The sequence below is a fragment of the Colius striatus genome, chromosome 1 (assembly GCF_028858725.1).
Source record: "Colius striatus isolate bColStr4 chromosome 1, bColStr4.1.hap1, whole genome shotgun sequence".
NCBI lineage: Eukaryota > Metazoa > Chordata > Aves > Coliiformes > Coliidae > Colius > Colius striatus.
The window spans coordinates 200,404,641-200,426,811 of NC_084759.1; the positions used below are offsets into that span (position 1 = coordinate 200,404,641).

At 43.7% G+C, this 22,171-nt stretch overlaps 1 protein-coding gene across 1 annotated transcript in view; it reads right to left on the reverse strand.

Annotated features, from left to right (window-relative positions):
- The window catches only part of CAMK1D (calcium/calmodulin dependent protein kinase ID), a 239,154-nt gene that overhangs the window by 20,440 nt on the left and 196,543 nt on the right, over positions 1–22,171 (reverse strand). Inside the window, exons 6-8 of the mRNA XM_062019992.1 lie at positions 15,218–15,293; positions 3,360–3,472; positions 1,640–1,718 (exon numbers count right to left, since the gene is read on the reverse strand). Of these exons, the coding sequence (XP_061875976.1) occupies positions 1,640–1,718; positions 3,360–3,472; positions 15,218–15,293 (268 nt within the window). The remainder of the gene's footprint in view (positions 1–1,639; positions 1,719–3,359; positions 3,473–15,217; positions 15,294–22,171) is intronic.

Genomic DNA, 22,171 nt, shown 5'->3' on the forward strand with positions numbered 1-22,171 from the left:
GACATTGCTACATCACTCCCATTAAGAAGAAATCTGTGCCACTTCACTGTATTTCTAACACTTGTGTACATAACTTACTAAATGTCTTCATGAGAGCCAAGTCATTAATTAATGGTGAGGATAATTCATCAGCAAGTCAGGATGATAAAAAACTATGAAAGGATTTACTTTTCATCTAGCCCCAGGACTGAAAGCAGCAGTGAGATGAGACAAACCAGTGAGTGTCAGAGACAGGAGCATAAACCACTTGAAGCCAAACTTAAGTATTTGTTCTAGAGCTACAGCCATTAAGTTTTACTCTGCTTTGAGATTTTCAATATCATTTTAAGCTGGGTACCAAGTTCTGTCCCTCCACAGCTGGAAAGGTTGAGTGCCCATGTCTGCTGAGGAGACAGAGGACCAGAGTCACACTGGTAAAGCTCCCCAGCCTCAGAGAGATGCAGGTGCCATCCTCCAAACAAATGTCTCCATATCCCAGCAGAAACCAGTGCTTCCTTACAACTCACTGACAACTTCTATGCTCATGTTTTTCTTACTATGGTTTTTATACTCAACTACACTACCTCAGGCTGCTCCCTGGGTTCAAATTTCACCATCAGGATGGTTTTGTTGTCCATCAAGCTCTTCAACTAGTTGTGACACTGGCATAGCTGCTTTTCTGAAGGGCTACAGAAACTTTGCAAATGCACAGCCTAATGCTCTTATCCAGCCAGTGCCCCAGGAACTGCAAAAGGAGATGGTATTCGTGGTAATTGTGACAGCATAAAAACACAGTCTAATGCACACACGGGGTGAAAACATCATGATGTTGACTCCTTTCTGTTGCAGCTATTATTCCAACCAGAATAACATCTTGTTTCACGTATACTGATCCCTACCCTAAAAGACTTGCATCCAGAGCCCATTTGTGGGTGCAGCTGGTGGTGTGATGCTCAGACATTCAGGGCTGGTCAAAGGTACATGAGCCACTCTTGTTTTAGCTGTATAATCCTTGGGTAACATTGGTGAAGCCATCCATGTGCAAAAGCAACATCTAATTTAAAGCACTCAAAAGAGGTATAATTACAGTCAGACCAGGTACTTTTCTGTAGTCACTGCAGAGAGACAGCATTGCTACAGTCAATTCAGACTCAGCTCATCCCTCTCTAGGGTTTCCTACCTATTCCATTCAAAAAAGGAGGACAAACAGTATGTGAAACCAGCTCCTTACTGCAAGCATGAGGTGGACTAGCATCTATGAAGCACAGATGAGGACTTTCTACTCTATAAGATGCTTTTAAGTGCTCTGATATTACTTTGGCAAGGACCTCACGAGCAGGTTGATACCCAGCTTTCTGCATACCTGTGGAACCCTGAAACAGAATTTCTGGGTTCAATCATTTTAGTCAACATACATAATTCAGCATTTCAATGAATCTTTACACAGATAATTGACAGATTGCTGGATGAGATTCAATTCCACCACGGTCTTACAGAAAAATCTGGAGGACAAAGGCAGGGCTTGTAAGAACAAAAGCACAGTTATTTAGTAGAGTATTATTCTGTCATACTACATGACAGAAGAAACACTTCCACAACATTGTTTGCCATGCAAAAGGATGCCCTCTGTCCTGAGGGTTTCACACAGACTGTTGCTTACCAAGGGTGCCGTGCTGCTTGCTCACAGGTGTATCTTTTATTAGGGTCCTTCTCCATCAAATTCCGAATGAAGTCTTTAGCTGTTAAAAAAAAACCAAAGGAAAGCATTTTAAAGCAATAGGGTTGATGCCCAGTCCTGCTGCAGGATGAGCAGCCAACATTGATCAGGCTACCAAGTGCCATCTGCCTACGGCACCAGAAAATGGCCCTGGGTTGTTTGTTTATTAGTATGGACATAACCAAAGTGACTTAGGACCAAATCCTAGCTATTTAGCAGTTCTCTGGTCAGCCAAGTGCCCCTGAACATCTCAGTGGTCACATTTGTTGGAGAATCTGGTAAACTGAGTGGGAAAGGAGAGGGGGAGGTCAGATGCCACAATGAGAGACAAAAGGAGTTTCTCATTGCTCACGCCAAGCAATCGCACATATGGGCAACTGTAAGGACATGTTGTGTATTTAAAGGCATTTTACCAAGGAAAATGGACTCCCTTGAGCATGAGGTAGTATGTTTTTAATCAACACAACAATGGGAGGAAGGGAAATAGCAGCATGGCATGCATCCAGTAGTTTCAAGAGAGAGTCGCTGAAGGAGTCACAGCAAAGCCAAATATGGCAGGAAAATCTTTGTGCTAATTTAGGTGATGGACTTTCCCCTAAAATGCAAAGGGGTCTGCCAGAAAACCTTCATATTTTCTCTGAAAACCCTTATGGGCTTAAAAAAACCTTCTCATCCCATTTATTTTCAAGCAATCCATCACAATGATATCTGGACCGCAGATGTAAGCAGCATGAAATGTTGTTCTATGCAGAGATAACAGGATATATAATCATCTTTAAAATAAAACACTTATTTTTATATGTCCCCTGCCTTAATCAGCAGTACTAATGAATTTGGAAACTACATTTCATAGGATATTTTGGTATTATTAAATATTCTTAGACTTCATTTCTTCTCCTTCATGAAATGGAGACATTCCTCTTGTTGGACAGAGCGAGGACAGTGAGGTTGGGTGACCTTTTGGGAGCCCACAGAGCATTTCTGTGGCATATGCAGGGTGCAGTACAGAACATGCCCATGCACCTATAGACACTGGCAGACCACTGCCACGCTGGAGCCAGAAGCCTTCAGGCATATCTGCCTGTAACAGGTTGTTCTATCTGCCTCTGTGCCAGCCTGACTGGAGTAGGACTATGAGTTAAATGTCTTCTGCATCAGCTGAGGAACTAGGTGACCATAAGGGCAGCTATCTGGATCCAACCAACATGGACATTACTCTCAGTTTGTGAATCTCCTTACCTGCCTCATTGGGAAGCCATTTATACTTTGGGTTCTTTGCTGTATACCCTGCAGACTCATTTCAGACCTGCAGTGCAGTGTCAGTAACATAGTAGTCTGCCACCTTATTACTATTAACACACAAATCATCTCCTTTTCTTTGGATATGATGGAGAAATTAAACTGCTTTGTCTTGTTGGGACAGTCTCCTGCTATCTTCATCTTCCATTCCAGCTATGTTTTGGTGCTTTCTGCATGGCTAGACAAAATGCTACTTAATTTGCTCTCCTCCAGAAATAAACTCTCCTAATTGAGCTGAAATAAATGCAGATTCCCTAAGGTCTGCATGTGATGGAGGGTGCATTTTCATGCCCACAGAAGGATATCTGCAACAGGCATGCACACATGCAAGACTATTGCAATTAAATGTTCAGTAGCTTCTTACCAGACTCGGAGATGTCATCCCAATACGGAGAGTCAAACTCATACTCTGCCTTAAGGATCTGCTCGAAGAGTTTGGAGTCGTTTTCATCATAGAAAGGGGGATAACCACAGAGCCTAATGAGGAACAAGAAAAGAGAGATATGATCCATGACATTCTGTCAAAAATGTGAGAAAGAGGGAGGGAGAAGAAGGAAAAACTCTTGTTTAAGACAAGCCCCAGTGAGTTTTCAAGCAGGAAAGCCCTATCTGGAGAGAAGTTTGTTCAGCAGCATGCAAATTCAGTTCTGAAGACTGACATCATTCTGGACAAGGAGGAATTCTGCATGGGAAACTGGTGCTCTTGGTCCTACCCTGACTCATGCAGATATTCTGGCTTCCCCCTGCACGCCTTTGGGTGTTTAGCCAGAGGAATAGCTTTATCATACAGTCTTGAGCCCTTCCATCCTCTCCTATACATATGGTAAGAGAAGCTTTCATGAGCTACATTCTATATGCATAGGGCATCTGTCTCTCTCATCCTTCAGCACAACTGTTCTCCATCCAGGAGCCAGCTCCATACTGGCTTCACTGTTTTGGTTGTCCCTCTAGACTGTTCTCACTCAATACCTTACACAAGCCACTTACATTGGCTTTATTCTCTCCCAGGTGGCAGACAGGCAGTGCAGTGGCTCTGTGGACATGCAGGCACAGCACAGTCTTGAGGACAGGAGACACACAAGAGATGTCACCACCTACCCAGTCCCCTGCATGACATCAGGATGGGCTTTGAGCATAACCTGTGGTCTCTACATTGTGCAAGAATCTGTAGCTGTATAGGAAAGTTGGTTATACAACTGAGGAGCCACTGGCCACCTGCATGAACAGCATGACAGGGAGGAAGACCTGATGCAAAGCAGGACAAGGAGCCCCACAGAGCTATCAGGAAGAAGACAGGATGCAACTGTAAGTTGTGCTGGGCTCTGCATCCCCAGACACAAGGAGAAGGACATCCTGAGGTCACTCTACCCCTACAGCAAAGCCCGCATGGGCTGCACATGGACCTGCAGAGACATGTGGAGGACCTCTCCCTTTCTCACTTCTGCAACTGATTTTGCTGCCCACATCAAATTGCCTGCCTTGCCTAAGGCTAACAGCAGTCCTGTCCTGGTTTTCAGTATTTATAATCAGACTTCTCAGAAAACCTAGCCCCAGGATAAGCAGGACATTGAACATTATTTGCCTAGCTTGAGCTAAAACAGTCAGCGTGCACCCTCCCAGCACTGCAGACACCAGGGCAGTCACACTGCCATGGCAGGGCTCTTCCAGCCCTGGGGACGTGGGAAAACCACATTCAACACTGTGTTAAGCAAATGCAGTGATAAAATTTGTGTGATAGAGATCCCTCACATCCAGCCAATACTGCATGCAGTAGTCTGTCCCTCTCTGTACAGATACACCAGCAGAGATACTCCATGGTTAACACCAATATTACAAAGTGCCAGATTTACCTCTGAGGCTGGTCCAAGGTTTTAGCAAACCCATCCTGCTCACAATTAAACAGGCTTTTCTCTCTTTATTGTCCCTGTAGAGAGATAGCACATTTTTCCCCCTTATCTCTACTCTATGGTATAAATTACTCTTTCACAAACTTTGCCAATATTGAATCTTTTTTCCTCTACAGTTTTCTTGTAAAACCTGGGTCAATCAGCCTCAATAAAGCATTTGATTGCAGACAGACAGCCATTACAGAAGATCTAGCTGAAACACTATGCTGTAGCAACAACAGACCAAGGCAGAGAAAACATAAGAAATGAAATACTCAAGTTATAAATAACCCAAAGCCAGTCGTCTGCCCTGGAGGTTATTTGAACCAACTCAACACTTGAGGGTGAAAGGAGGAATGTTTTGTAAGCTCTGAAGAGCTGGTGTGCTTGATAAATAATTTAAATGCTGAGTGAGATGTTGATCTGTGTCAGATCCATACTGACCTGCAAGCACCCTACTGAAATTTGCAGCATTACAGTGAATCCACTGTGGTTCAGCTGAACCAGAACTCTCTGTCTTGTGAAGCAGATGAGCCAACCCTCATTTGTGTCCCACTGGATGACTGCCATTATCAAAAGCAAGTCAGATAACTTCATGCCAGACAATCATTTACACTCAGAGCAGGACTGCAGACCTACTTAATGGGCACGTGTATGGGGCTCAATGCTGCAAGTCCTACATGAAACCTGGCAGTCAAAGTGGCATGTAAGAAGGGTCATTAAAAATGATGCATTTAAGCAAAACTCCCCAAAGCCACTATGCCCTTGGATGACAGAGGGAAAACATCTGGTAGCTGAATCCAAACAATTGGATCCACAACCAGGATCCAGCTCCATGGGTATCTATGAAGAACATTCATTTATTTTGCTTCAATGTAATAATTATCAGCACTTAAGTTTCACATTCTTGTGGGAGCATGCACACAAACTGACTTTCACCTTCCTCTTCTTTTGTCTCAACCTTGAAGATTTTGGGTGCTTTACTGAGGGGTTTGGAAAGGCTGGAGTTGACAGCACTGGAACTGTAAGGATGGTCACTGGGATACAGATGTCCAGGCTGGAGGAAAACTGCCCCTCCAAAGGCACTCTGTCCCTCTTCCCCAGGGGACTCATTGGGCTCTATATAAGAAGCCTGATAGCCCTTCATTAATTTCTTGCCTTCCTCAGCACTTCCCTTAAACAAAACCAAATTGCTCTGATAAAACATTTTAAGGTGAGCAGACAGCACTGTGCTCGCCAAAGTGCTGGCAGGCTGCTCCAGAGGGAGAAATAACTCTCTTAGAATGTGCACTGTACTAATTACCTTGGCAAAGGTACAAGAGCACAAGTTAGGGCTGCTGTGATTTATACATGCTCGTGGCAGCAAAAGGTAGGAGCAAACTGCTGAGCAGCACAGGGCTATAATCCTGCAAGTGGTAGAGCAGGGAGACACAAACACCAGCAAGAGCCCCAGCCTCTCCAGATCCTTTCAGTCTCTTTCCTAGACACATACAGCTCTTCCTCTGCACTTCTCCATGCTTGAGCATCTACACACTTCTGTGGTATCTACCTCTGTGTCTGGGAGACCAGTGCAGTCCATAGCACAGAAGGGCTGATATAGGAGTCAGCATCATGCAGAGGATTCCAGAGCTACTGGAAGCTGGGCACGGGGTAGAAAACAGACTCTCTTGGCACTGCTTTTCGCTTGCTGGTGAGAGCTTGAGAAGTTTTAGCCTTCAGTGTGGATCACTGGCAGGGATTTCTCTTTGAACCAGCCCTCTGCCTGAGAATGGACTCAGTGCAAGGCAAGGGCTGGTGCAGTCTCAGCCAGGGATGTGGATGAACCTACTGCATAGTAGGACCCAAAGTTGTTCCTCCAGGAGGCAAATGATTGAGGAACTACACCAGAAGGAATGTGAGAAAGGAGTAAACTCATTAGGACAGAGGGAGGGGACGTACTGGCATGTGGGAGGGGAACACCAGGGCATCCCGGCACAGGGATTGGGAGCCAAAATATAGTCAGTCTTGCTGTCCTTTCCTTTAAAATCAGAGTTTAGGAAGACAGAGAAGCTTTAATGTCATCTACTCAAATATTTTAATGATACTAGCTTTGCAGGGCGAAATGGGAAAGCCCCAGTAAATGAGCCTATAGTGCAATTTATTGCTGGAGGAAATCTTGCCAGACTTACAGCAGCTGGGCCATCGTCCAAAGTCCATCATAATTCTTTCTTTAATTCTACCAAAATCAAAATCCCACTGACTTCATTTTCATCTGCTGGGACATTTCTGTGTGAAAAAAAATGACCTCACTATCAGAGGTTCTGCTGCTTTGCTTTAGATATGCAGAAATACAAAAATAACCCTTCTGTCTTCAATGTGAAAAAATCCTGCATTGTCCTGGGGGAGCTCCAGGCAGCTATTACTTTTTCTCACAGTTTTCTTGTGGTTTCCCCAAATAAAAGCTTTTCAGATTTATTTAGCCACGTTATCACATCAGCAACAGATTTTCCCTTAACCTCCTATTCCCAGTGTTGCCTGAAATAGAATGGGATGCAGATAAAAAAACCATAGGTGGGCCTACAAAAGAAAGATATTTCTAGAAGCCATCAGGAGAGCACAAGATGAATACCAGGAAGGCCTCCTCACCAGGCACAGAAAGCAAAACCTTACAAGCTCTTGTTACATACTGGGGATAATAATGAGCACTAAATAATTAATCCTAAATAATTAAACCAACCCAAGGTTTTCAAGACCCGCCTGGATATGTTCATGTGTGACCTGATCTAGGTGGACCTGCTTTAGCAGGGGAGTTGGACTGGATGACCTCTAAAGGTCCCTGCCAACCTCGATAACTCTATGGTTATGGATGGGATGCATCAAGAAGAGTGTGGGCAGCAGGTCAAGGGAGGTTCTTCTCTCGCTCTACTCTGCCCTGGTGAGGCCTCATCTGGAGTCCTGTGTCCAGTTCCGGGCTCCTCAGCTCAAGAGGGACAGGGAACTACTGGAAGTCCAGCGCAGGGCCACCAAGATGATCAGGAGACTGGAACATCTTCCATATGAGGAAAGGCTGTGGGAACTGGGGCTGTTTAGTCTGGAGAAGAGGAGACTGAGGGGAGATCTTATTAGCATTTAGAAATATCTAAAGGGTGGGTGTCAGGAGGTTGGGACATCCCTTTTTTCTATAGTAGCTAGCAACAGGACAAGGGGTAATGGGATGAAGCTGGAGCACAAAAAGTTCCATTTAAACATAAGAAGAAACTATTTCACTGTGAGGTGAGGGAGCCCTGGCACAGGCTGCCCAGAGGGGTTGTGGAGTCTCCTTCCTTGGAGGTCTTCAAGACCCACCTGAACATGTTCCTGTGTGACCTGATCTAGGTGAACCTGCTTCTGCAGGGGGGTTGGACTAGATGATCTCTAAAGGTCCCTTCTAACCCCTACCATTCTATGATTCCATGATTCTATGAACATGACTGGCTTTCTCTCAAGTTCAATTTGTAGGAAATAATTTGAGGCTTCTTTCTGCAACCAGAAGTTTCAGGGGAAGGTCTGAGTCCTCTCAATATTTGGTTGTATGAGCTTTTAATATTGCTGTCTGTACAATTTACACAAAGGTTGTAGCTCTCACTTTAAACCTGATTAATCTAATTTTAAAGTTTATATCATTTAATATAAGATCTGGTAACTGGGAAGTGGATTCAGCTACAAATTACTAGATGATCTCTAAAGATCCCTTCCAACCCCTTCCATTCTGTGATTCTATGATTCTATGGTTGTATGATTCTATGAAATAACCTATTGGCATGGTCAATGTATACAATCTGCAACACAAGAGGCACTGGGGTTAGTTTTAAAAGAAATTGTATAGTGAGATTAGAGTTAAAAACACAGCATATGTTCAAAGATCTGAGATATGTGCTGTGGAACGTTGTCCACGTGCTATTTATAGGGATAAACATGTGTATTTCTTCTTTTCTTTAGGAAGGGACCCTCACACTGGCTGACTCGTATGCCCTCATGAACCTGTAGACAAGAACATATTACATGGGGAATAAAAACTAATTAAGAAGCAAGCAATGATAAGCAATCACTTGGGGTTGTTCTCCCAATGTTTAACTGTGATATCCTGAACAATCCAACATGTTTGTGTACATTTTGCCACCACTGATTCTCCTTTTAGTACTGAACAGGTATTTTATTCCTCACTTTCTTGCTTAGGCTCCTGTGAGATGCTGAGCAGGTGAGAGGCCTGAGCAGCTTTTCCAGCATGACTCCAGGACAATGGTGGAGACCTTTTCTGGCTTCATATACTTTGTACCATCCTGGTTAATCCTTCCATACAAACATCACTGATGATTTCATGCACATCTACTTCAAAATTAAAAAGCAACTCAGCAGCAAAGTAAAGGAAAATATGATCCCAGATTTCTCTCCTGATACTCCCTGTTTATAAGTAACAATAGCAAACCAGCAATTATCTTGTCCTCCCAGTGAACAGAATCAGAAGAAAAATTCAGGGCAAAATGTGCTAGTGCCTAGTGAAGAAGAGACAGGAGGTGCTGAGGATGAATAACCAGGGACTGAGGCAGAGCATTCTGTAGCCCTGGGTGCTTTTCCAGTTTTAGAACATCATCTTCTACTTTTTGGGTTTTTTTCATATCTTAACTTAATCTTTTAATATCAGGATTGCATGCAATCAGTATTTTAGCTCCCCAAGCTTTTGTAACCTCTCTTGTGACCCAGACAGGTCCAAAAATCCAGCTGCTGGGCATCCAGTGAAGCCTCTTGCTCTTTTTATGCTTTATATTTTTAAGATGGACACGTACCAAAACTATCCTGTGATAAGCAGAAAGCTGAGCTCAAAAATGAGGCTGTTTCAAATTGAGAAATACTGCAACTGGAATAACAGGAAATTTCAGCCTGCTAAAATTAGTTTGTGTGAATAATGACTTCTCATGCAAAATAGGTTTTGATAAAAACTCTGCTGGTACAGCCTCTGAATCTGGCTGTCATTAACGAGAACCATTAGAGACTGGCACTGACACAAAGGTATTCTTTCCTCAGACATTCTGCACCTTGCATATCACAGAAACAAATATTTGTCTGGAGCGTTGGTGCCCCAGAAACAGTTTGTTCTTCCAGTGGCATAAACGTAAGGCTCTCATGTCAGACTCAGCTTGTGTCTGGAGGCACTCAAACCACTTGCAGTAATAATAGCTCAAAGCATCTTTAATTTATGCCTGGCTTCTGTGTTGGATTCCCCTGAGTTTCCATCGTCTTAAATGACAACAGTCTGTTCAGAGTGGCTGTGAGGATTCTTGAGAGATGCAGGATAATGTGCTTGTATTGTTCTGTGCATAAATATGTCTCCAACTGGTTTGAGCATGTGCAAGTAGCTCCAACTGTGATGACTGTGGAGCTGGAAATGGCCTATCTGTATGTTTATGGTGATATATTGGAATTAGTAACTCCTGCTCAGGGCAGGCTGGACTACGAGCATTGCCCCAGGGTGGTTATGCTGCTGGTGCTTATGGCATCTCAGTGCCATGTCGTGCTGTAAGCACGCTGCCTCTGCTGCCACTGGTGGTGTAGCACTGCTGAGACAGCAGATCTAAATGTTAAATTGTTAAACCTGTGTCCATCACTGGCAGTATCAGACACTCCAGCAGAGCTACTTCCTACCAGCCTAAGGAAGGACCTTTCTTCTACTCCGTCTTTACGGTACCCCTGACATCTACTTTCTTATGAGGCCATGTCTGCAGTTGCTGGCTGATCCTGGAAGCAAGGATGAGAACCAGTTAAAGATTAAGACACATAAGATGTGAGCTAGGTCTCTAAGCTCCCATTGCAGTCTATAGAATCATTTCAGTTGGAAAAGACCTTTAAGAGTTCAATCACTCACCTCACACTGGCAAGCCCACCACTAAACCATGTCCCTCAGCACCTCAGCTACATGGCTTTTAAATATCTTCAGGGATAGAAACTCATTGCCTCCCTGGGCAGCCTGGGGCAGTGTTTAACAGCCCTCTCAGTGAAGAAGCTTTTTTAATCTCCAATCTAAACCTCTCCTGGTGCAATTTGAGGCAGTTTCCTCTTGTTCTATCACTTGTTGCTTGGGAGAAGAGACCGACTCCCACCACACTACAACCTCCTGTCAGGTAGCTGTAGGAGGTGATAACATCTCCTCTCAGCCTTCTTTTCCCCAGGCTAAATAACCCCAGTTCCTTCAGGTGATTCTCATCAGAATTGTTCTCTAGACCCTTCACTAGCTGCTCCAGCCAACAGTAATGGAGCCAATGGAGACTGGAGAGTAATGCAAATGTACCATAAAGCAGGTGAAACCATACTATGAAGGGAGTTGAATACAGAGCAGGTGGGATCCAGTAGCCTCAGCATGGGCATCTGGTGCTATTCAACACAGTCTATGGTCTTCTGCTTGGCCTACCCTTGTCACTCCAGAGGGAAGGTCTCTGCAGTGTGTGACACCTGTTAAATCCACGTGGCTGTTTCCAATATCCAAGTGTGACATTAACATGTATGTTTAGGCAACTGAATGTCACATCCCTGCAATGTGACTGCCTGCATGAGGACAGGCTGTGTTGAAATGCCCTCACATAATGCCCTGTGCCGCTGGAGAAGCTGTCATAGAATCATAGACTACTTCAAGTTGCAAAGGAGCCATTAGGATGGGTTGCAGGACTACCTAAAACTAAACCAGATGACTGAAAGCACTGTCCACAGACTCAAACTCCAACAGGATTGGTGCCATAACCACTCTCAGCCTTCTCTTCTTCAAGATGAACAAGCCTGGACACGTTCTTATGCAACCTGATCTAGGTGAACCTGCTTCTGCAGGTGGATTGGACTAGATGATCTCTAAAGGTTCCTTCCAACCCTACCATTCTATGATTCTATGATTCTAAGCCAAGTGACTTGTTTCCTATAAGTCTTGCCCTTGAGGTCTTTCACCACCTTGGTCACCCTCCTCTGGATACACTCTCACAGTTTGATGTCCTTATATTAAGGACAATTAGATTTGAGGCATGTGTACACCTTGATGACATGCCCAGCACACACTGATCTAGAAAACAGAGCAGGAAATGACTGAGCTGAACTCTGCAGAAAGAGCTGTCTTGCTTAAAAAGGGGGAAAGTTCATGGATGAGATCAAAATCTTCCACCCATCGAAGAACGTGCTCATAAACCAGTTGTGGAGGACACATTGCTTAGCACTGTCTCACCCCTACTCCTCAGCAAGACACATAAAAAACCCAAGCAAAATAACAACAGGTCTGCCAGCAAAGAAAGACCTTTGGTGGATGAGCCATGGTTGAATAGGGCTGAAAATTTGGAGGGAAGTACAGCCAGGCAACCAGTATGCAATAGTTCACAGCCTCCTCCACAGGCTCCATGGTGGATATTTGACAACAAACTGAACCTAAGCAGCAGCCAAGCCTGGAAGTGAGGCAGCGTCCTGCAGTCTTCCACCTGTATTCTCCTTTTTTCCCATTCTCTGAAGCTGACACTCAACAAAGTACTGCAAAAGCAACAGAAAAGACTCTGACTGTCCTGCCACGGTTGACAAGGACCAAAACCATCAAAAATCCACCATCCAGGCCTTCCAAGCTCAGGTTTGCTTGTGGAAAATGGCAAGTCTGGGTCAGCACACATCATCCTCATCTAAAAGCGCACTAGGGAATAATGTCTGAAGCAGCCTCCAAGATATTCTGGCATGACTGCTGTCTTCCTCACTGCTGTAGCATGTCACAAAGTCAGAATCAGCACAGTTCATTTTTGCTTCGTTATGAAAAAGCTTTTTGCATCCTCCTGTTCTCCAAGAGAAATCCATCCTCCTGCAAAGTTTTGTACTCAACAAGTTTCCAAATGTTCATGTAGACTGGAAAGCCAGTCATAAAGCTGACCAGTCATAAAGCTGATGTTTTTAGGCAGGATTTGTTTTAAATAAATAAACATACATGAAAAGAAATAAAGCCTTTCTATACTATGTTAATATAAACAAGCTATTTGGGGTAGCATATAATGTATGCTCAAGACTAAATAAAAGTGTGCAGTATGAACATTGCACAGAGTGGATAATACAGCAATGAGGTCTGTCCTGGCAAAATCAGTTCTACTACACCATCAAAAAATAATTCATGTTGGCAAGCCACGAAATGTTTGCATAAGGAGAAAGGGAATAAAGTAGGAATGCTTTAATGCTGTGCCTCACTGGAGCTGCTTTTTCCTTGTCTTGTGTAACTGTGACAGTTGTGTAAAAAGGAAAAACTTAAAAAAGGGAAAGCACTGGTAATGCTGGCATGAAAAGACATTTGTTTCTGCAGCAGTCAATAGCTACAGAGCAGCTCTGTGCTCTTCTGCACAAAAGGAAGGAGCTGCTTGTGCTCTCTGTGGTCATCCTGGGTCGGCATGTGGCAAATGCCTGACCTCCTCTTGGAGACCCACATGAACAGCTCCTGCTTCAAAGTCTGCGAGCCAACACAATTGTTCCCTGAGTGACATGCATGGACTCACAGACTACCCCTAAGCTAAAGGGAGTCTTCCTACAGGTTCACAGACTATTAGTTCTGCATTTCTCTCCCAAGCCAAATATTAGCAGTGATTTCATACACTTATGCACACAGAACTGGATTCAGATGATGGTGCCCAGAAATGTTATGAACTCCTTTCTCTGGACTAATGACCCCTGGTACCTGGGTATCCCTGTAACCATAGAGGCCAGGACACTTCTCCAAGTGTTGTCGATGGTCCAGGAGGTGGCTGATCTACTTTCATGGCACAAGCACTGGCGGTTCACCCACATCTAACTTACTGACTGTCCCTTTCACAGAGGTGTGTTGGATATAAGGAAAAACCTTTTCCCCAAGAGGCTGGACAAGCAGTGGAACAGGTTACCCATAGACCTTGAGCAGCAATTAACCCCATTAGAGAAGCAACCCTTAGCCAAGAATGCAGAAGCTTAATGGCTTGACAGAAGAGTGACAACAAATAAACTCATAACCTCATATGTGATGTGATGGCTGGATGTGTTAAAGAAAACACTAATTTTCAGTAAAAATCTCAGTACTCTGTATTATGTTTTAATGAGAATAATTCATGACAGTAAATGAAAGGTTCTTCTCCCCATTATCAAGGTCAGTTGTACAATGTTCAACAAGGCCAAGTGCTGAGTCCTGCACTTGGGCCACAAAAACCCCAGGCAATGCTACAGGCTTGGGATAGAGTGGCTGGAAACTGTCTTGCAGAAAAAGATCTGGGTATGTCAATCAATATTGACTGAAGAGGGGTCAGTAGTGTGCACGAGTGGCCAAGAAGGCCAATGGCATCCTGGCTTGTATCACAAATAGTGTGACCAGTAGCACCAGGGCAGTGATTGTCCCCCTGTACTCAGTGCTGGTAGAGGCTGCATCTCAAATACCGTGTTCAGTGTTGGGCCACTCACTACAAGAAGGACATTGATGTACTGGAGCATGTCCAGAGATGGGCACTGGAGATGGGAAGGGTTTGGAGCACAAGTCTGATGAGGAGCAGCCGAGGGAACTGGGGGTGTTTAGTCTGGAGAAGAGAAGGCTAAGGGAAGACATGATCACTTTCTACAACTCCCTGAAAGGAGGCTGTATTGGGGTAGGGGTTGGTCTCCTCTCTCCAGTAATGAATGACAGAACAAGAGCAAATGGCCTCGAGTTGTGCCAGGGTAGGTTTAGATTGGAGATTAGGGAGAACTTTTTACTGAGAAGGTTGTTAAGCATTGGAACAGGCTGCACAGGGAAGTGGTGGAGTCACTGTCCCTGGAGATATTTGAAAGATGCACAGATGAGGTGCTGAGAGACGTGGTTTAGTGGTGGGTTTTGCAGTGTGAGGTTAGTGGTTGGACTTCATAATCTTAAAGGTCTCTTCCAACTGAAAGGATTCTATGTCCCTCTGTGCCCTCTCCAAGGAACAAAAGGCCATCATGGTGATGCCTTGAGAGAAGTGGCTTCTTCTGAGGCCACAATGCTGTGTTCTGTGGACATGGCTACATTTGTTTCTTGTCCAAGCTACTCTGAGGAGGTGACATAATAACTTCACTAATGTCACAACTTGGACAAGCCTGTACTGTTGCACATGGTGTAATTCAGATGTAGGCAAGGATTTTAGCTTTTGAAGAATCCTGGTTAATTTCTGACCACTTCTACTCAAATTCAGCCTTTATATAACTGGAAGGTGTCCAGAGTTCATGTTATCTTGGGTCACAAGTGTCAGATATTAACTCTTTAGGTCCAGATTAAGTGGATAACTATATTGTGGGAGGCATTGTGCAGGTCCCAAAGCTACTTTTGATTGAAAACCCAACAGAGACTCACAGGATGTAGGCGATGACTCCGATGGACCAGCAATCCACGGCTTTGCTGTAGGGTTTCTGGGCCAGCACTTCAGGAGCTGCAAATAAAAAGGCAAACAAGAATTTATTACAAGACCAAAAATTTGAATGTCGTCAAGCAGTAGGACCCTAAAACTTGAAGCAACCTGAGATGTTGTGGTGCCCTCCACACAAGGTCTTTGCATTTGTAAATATGCTGAAGTTTTTGAAGGTCACATTGTCACAAAGAAGGATGACTCCTGAAGTAGAGCAAATTCTCCATTTTCTGACTCCATGGACAGAAAACAAAGAAAGCATAGAAAAATGCATTGAGAGGCTGAGGGCCTCAGAGGAGCTTTGGGACACTTGGAGGAAAATGAGGCTGAGCTTTGCACTGGTGCTGAGCTGCACATTCACCCTGACAGTCTTGCAGCTCCACGCTGCCAAATCAGGGATCTCAAAAGGCAACTCAGAAAGTGCAGCATGTCAGGGAGGTGGGAAGCTACATCTGCAGGAGAGAAAGGAGAGCTCTCAACAGCCCTCCCAATAGCTGTCTTCCAAAAAGCCTGCTGCATGTGAGAGTCAGGGGGAGTCACTTGTCCTTCCTCCTCTAGGAACAAAGACACCTCAGAAGGAGGAACAAAAAGTAGAAGGAATGGGACACATGCACCAAGGAACTGAGACTTCTGCCTCTATAGCTTCGAGCCACCACAGTCTGAATTTTGCTAGAAGTGAAAGCCTGGGCATACATTGAGACTCTTTGTGGGTCTGCTTTCCTACCTTACACCAGGGAGAGTTAAAATGGTGCAGTTTTTGTTTGGGAGCCTGAAGTATTATGTTTTCCCCACTGGGACTTTTCAGTGCAAATGCTTAAATCCAAATTTTAAAAGCCTGTGACTCTAATCTTTTTCATGTAAAGAAGCTTCTTCCTTTTTTTCCACAGCAAAGTGTCCACAGTAATGCAAGAAATCACTGATTGTGACTTTCCTTCAGCAGACTTGCCACATTGGGTTTTAAAAAGCACTTCCTTGGAGTCCTTTGGTGTTCAAATATTACAAAGAATCACAAAGGGCCAAGTTCCAGCAAAAATATTTCTTTAGGGTTCCACCTTGCTCTGTTAGGAGTCATACTAACATCAAAGCAGTTGGTTACTTGAAGAACACTGACAAAAAACCAGCAAAGCACATAAATTTAAGCAAATAAAACTTGAGCCTCACATTTAGTTGCTACATTTGCTTTCGTGTACTGCTAAGGACTCTTCAAAGAGTTATCTTCTTAAGCTAGAGAAGTCAACAAAACTATGGTCAAAACTTCCAGCCATGAAAGGAAAAGGAAGAAATAACAAGAAACAGAAAAGACTTTCTGGTGCTTGAGCATGAGAGCTTATATAGAAGGGACTGAAGGGAAGACAGTGTGTGAGGCAGATGAGGACATCCAGGCTGTACTTCACAAAGAAGCAGAGGAATGATGGAAGGAGTCAAGTCACTCTGGGGATGCATTGTAAAAAGGAAGAAAATCCACAGGAATGTGAGTGAAAATATAGCTGCCAGCCAGATTATGAAGATTCTTGAAGACTGTGATGTGCCCCAGTCTGCAGCAAAGGTAAATACCACTCCAGTCTTCAAGGCATCCAGCCAAATGAGACCCCTCCCTGCATGTGTAAGAAATTAATATGATGGTTGTATTCACATATTGTTAATCTGAATAGAGTGTTGCCATGTGTGAATACTCCAACACCTATCCACTGCATGTCAAAAGAAGTTCCTTTCCCCTGTACCTAGCACAGAATCATATAATTGTTGTTTGGAGAAGACTTTTAAGATCGGGTCCAACCACTCATCTCACATTGCCAAGCCCACCACTAAATCATGTCCCTCAGCACCTCAGCTACGTGGTTTTTAAATATCTCTAAGGAGGGGGACTCCACTACTTCCCTGGGCAGCCTGGGACTGTGTCTGACAACCCTCTCAGTAAAACAATTTCTCCCTAATCTCCAATCTAAACCTCTGCTGCCATTTTCTCTTGTCTTGTCATTCATTACTGGAGAGAAGAAACTGACCCCCATCTCATTACACTCTCCTTTCAGGTAATTGTAGAGAGTCATCTTGTCTCCCCTTAGCCTCCTCCAGACTAAATAACCTCAGTTCCCTCAGTTGTTCCTCATAAGACTTAATCTCTAGACCTTTCCTCAGCTTCATGGCTAACTTGGAGCTAGGTGCTTGGCAGAAACCTGCAGCCCAATTCTCAGAAGCACCTGACTCCTTCCAGGACATGACCACGCCACTGTAGTCTATCAACATAAAGGTTAAAATGTTCTTACTGCAGCAGAGGACAGAGCTGTGGAACTGCAAAAGACATCTAAAGTTGGCACCCAAAATGTAACCCCTTTCCCAACAGTTAGGTCAGAGCCTGTGTGTCAACTAGGTGCTTGTCTGTCTGGCAGGGGTGAATTTAAAGACAAACTTGGGATAAAAGAGTAAAGCAACTGGAGAGTCATCCTATTTGACTTGCCACTGCCTCCCAGATAACCTGGGAAGCTGGGACAGTCTGGTAAATTCATATTGCTCCTGTGTAAAACAGTTGTTCCTCAAAGTTGCTCAGGACAACTTTCCCAGGTAACTCTCGTGTCTCTTTACCCAACTCCTTCCTTCTCAATGCATCAAAATTTGCCTCCCAGTTTTCCTCTAAAAAGGTAAGTTTTCTCATAATGTTCATCAAACAGGATTAGTGAAACTCAGTTTCCTTTTTTGTTCTAGTCCTTGTGACTGAATTTTGTGGCAAAATTTGCAGAGGTGAGTTAGTTTTCCCCTGTCCTTTGATGATTACGTGTCTTCCAACTCTCCAGTCCTTCCAAATTACCAATATTTTATTCACATATCTCTTCTACCTTTGACCGTCTGCTTCTGTTTGCATCATTTTCAAGACTGGTAAACATTATACATCTTATATCCCCCAAAGAAAATATTATGCAAATAGCTCCTAAGCTCCCCAGATCCTCAGTGAGCTCCTGACATTATATGGATATGCCACATTAACATAACAGAAAACAAACCTGAGATGAGGGGATGTGAACTATATAAAGATTCTCCCTCTTAAAACATCAAAGCTATGCTTGGGCACTTCTCTCTGTTTTAAAGGAGTGAAGAGCACTGATAACACACAGTTGCTGCTGCGAATGGTGGCTGTGAGGCAGGTAAGAACACCACAGGATCAAGCCCAAAGCAAACGTGAGGCTATTACCTCTCCTTTGGTAAACTTTAAAGATGGAAAGCAAGAGGCTTGAATAATTATGTTAAGGCCAAATAGTTGCTTTTGATTGTTGTTCCAAAGAGCAGACATGCAAGAGGAACAGGAGAACATAGCTAAGCATCATCTGTCTCTGATATAACAAAAAGATGGAAATATTTCATGAACTGAAAAACAAGTCAGAGCTCTCAGGAATGACTGTAGATCAGTGCCAAGAAGCAAAAGCAGGAGACAGTGAAAAAAATTCAAGAGCTGATGGCAGTAAAGGATCAACACAGATGGCTGAGGAGACAAAACAGCAGTAAGAAGAAGGGGAAAGTCAAAGCTCCCATTGCTGGCACTGGGGAAATGCCAGCTGAGCAAAGGCTTCCAGCATCACACCTCCTCAGGGTATCTCTGTAGGCTCAAATGCTACACAGTGGCCATCCAGAGACAGGATAGTCAATGAAGACCCTTCCTCCACACCCAGGAATTGTGTTGCAGGCCAGATCAACATTGCTACCAGCAGTATGTGGCAGGTAAAATGTTAGGTAATGGTTTCCAGGGCCTCATCCAAGCTGCAGTACAGGAAGATGTGCTTCCCAGGCCTCATGGTTTGCTGCCTTAGAGAGTTAGCATAGTTTCTTTATTTATGTTTTTCTTTTAATAAGAGAAAAAACTAAAAGGCTTGTTTCAAATGCAGGGTTTTAAGAAAAGTACAGAACAAGAACATTTGGAGACCTTTCAGAGCACTGTGGCATTACACACAGTGAGTATAGCTGTGCTAAATAGGCTCCCTAAAAATGCAGCTGCTGGATGCCAAAAACAGCAATCTGTGTTCTTGCAAAGTGATGGGGATTGCTCTGATGCTCTAAGCCTGTTGAACAAACTGTACAAGTCATGAAGGGGCCTGTTCTTCATACCAGCCTCATACTTAAAAGTGATTCTCCTTCACTCCCATGATGGTGCTACTCCCAGCAGATTTTGCTGTCTCACAAGAACTCCATCTAATGCTATTTTCTGTGGTTTATATGGTTTCCCACAAGCTGCATGCCAGAAGGAATGAAGCATTTGAACAAAGGGGGATGGTTTTGAAGATCCCCATAGGAGTGACAAACCAGCAGGCTGCTGTAAATGTGGGAGGAATAGAAAGATCTCAGTAGGGTTAAAATAACCACAGACCTGCTTACATTGGGCAGGGACATAGCTCAGCTGGACAAACGAGTTGGCCTTGTGCAAGACAGAACTAGTAGTTCAGCTGGTGACAATTTTAGTGACAGTCTCCATAACATAGCAACATCCTGAAAGTAAAGAAGGGAAATGGGAATGGGCTGCACAGGTAGAACATGGCCATGAAATCTGAGAGGGAAGGTGAGAAGCAGGCAGAGTTTGTAAGGCACATCAAAGGAAGATGGTGCCAGCTCTGTTGCCTAGGACTCTTGAAGGTACCGCCTCAAAAAGATAACAGACTGCATCATCCTGCACCATTGAGAAGATGGCTAGATGCTCAAAGGGCCAACCCAGCCCCTCTCCTGAAGCCAAAGATGGTGTAAGAGAAGCATGAGCTCCTTTGTCACTGTCTTTCTCACAGTGTAAGATGCGTACAAACAGGCTAAGATGCATAAAAAGCAGCTTCAGCACAAGATCAGACTCCCTTTTCCAACGACTCCTGGGACAAAAACAACTTCTTTCACTCTTTCACACAGCCCTCCAGTGTTCAATCTTGTTCTAGCTGGCCAAGATCTTGAAGTTTGGGGCTGTTTCTGAAGGACAGCAGAGTTTCAGTGCAACGTTGCTGGCTTCTTGTACTCCTGTTGTCCCTGTTTCATGTTGCTGAGTCAAGTTTAGATAGGTTACAGCTACAAACCACATGCAAGCAAACCCCATTTCAGGATACAGCAATGGAGCTGAGCAATCGCATTGCCACGAGCCTGTATCTGAGCAAACCTTGGTGAGAGCAGTTCCCATGCTTTATTTTTACTTTATTACTCATGTTACTGCCTAAACAACTCCTGGGGTTGCTTTTTGCTAATAAGGGTTTTTCAAAGGCTTGTTGAATAGTTTCAAACCTCTGACTCAAAGGGTACTGAGGAAGAAAAAATTCAACATTGAAATCTACTGTTTACTTAATGCTTTGGTCTTGCACTGGGCTAAGAGAAATGCAAGGCTTTGACACAGTCTCAAACTGCTACTGGATTTCTGGCAGAGCTGAAACTTGTGAAGTGAGCTTTCACAAAAGCATTACAGAAGATGAAAACAGGTAGTGAGGTGAGGTGTGCAGGGACCAACCACACATCCAGGGTCCAGCTCAATTTCTATGACAGGGAAACACAAGAAAATGTTACTCAAAGTTGGCTGGGACTCAGAGCAAGAATTTTAAATCTCAATAGGATTAAGATAGCCAGCCACAAACACAGCTCATAATTCAGCATTTCTGCAAAAGGAGATCAGATTCACCGAGACAGACTTTCTAAAAGGTTTTTTTTTCCAAACTTTTCAATGCTTCCAAGTGTCTTTCAAGTCTAAGTCCCACCTGCAGAATTAACCAAAGCTCTAGAGAGACCAGCTCCCATGGAGTGAGGCAGTGAGACCTAATTCCTGAACTGCCAAATTCTCTCTAGAGAAATTTGCTGAGTGACTGGAGTCACCTCCTGGTGAGTGCCCAACATGATACATCCCAAGGATGACGCATTCTCAGGCAGTTTTGAACTCATCCTTCATCAAAATGAAATTCTTACAAATGGTCTCAAGCTGAGCAGTCCAAATCTGTGATGTTTAAGATGGTAAGTAACTAATGGCTTATACGATCACACAGATTACTCAAGAGTTTTGAAAAGGCATCTTCCCCAGTTTAGATGATGGGGTGAGATGAGTGCAAGCCAGCCCACACACCTAATTTGCAATGAAATGAGCCACACAAGCTGTCTCATCTTACCCAAATTTAGGTGCTATCTAAAAGTTGGGCATCTAGTCCCAGGTTGTCACCTAGACTCCTTCCATAAGAAATGGAAGGGAGAGATAAGAGTGGTAAGCAGAGATGAAAAGGGAAGACCTTTTCATTAGAAGAGGTGTTATCTGACCCCCCCCTCCTGTAAGTAAACATTTAGACTTGTGTTTTAGAAAAAGTGGCCCAACTAATTGGATTAAATTATCCTAACCATCATCTTTTCACAACAGGACCAAAATCTCTGATAAAACTGTGGGAATAAGATCTCTGAACTAGTGACAGGAGTTCAATCTGTAAGCCAGAGCCTTAAAGGCCAATGTGCTAATGCACTACTTGTTATGCATATTTTAGATACACTCTAATTTGATAAGTAATACTCTGATTTTCAGAAAGAAAACTGTTATTTATTAAGTTTAGTTATAATTACACCTTCCCTTATTCAATGAATTTCTGAACTACATCAACAGGAATTCAGTGTCTTGGGTGCCACTGTTCTTTTGGCAACAAAACTAAGAACAGAGTTAAAACCTAAGCACAAAGAGTTGAAAGTATATCCTAATCATGGAAACTTGATAGAAATGACGGGAGGTGTTGCATACTTGCAAATACTTGGGCAGCTTGGTAGCAGGTCTGCTACCAAGGCAGAAGCTTATCCAGCTCTTTGCACAGTGGAATCCAACTGGATCCATTTCTGGAGATGAAGTATAAATAGCACCAGATGGTAATGATTTCTTCAGAGAGCCCTGGGTGCCTTTAACATATGATATATGCCTAATCTCTTTCCAG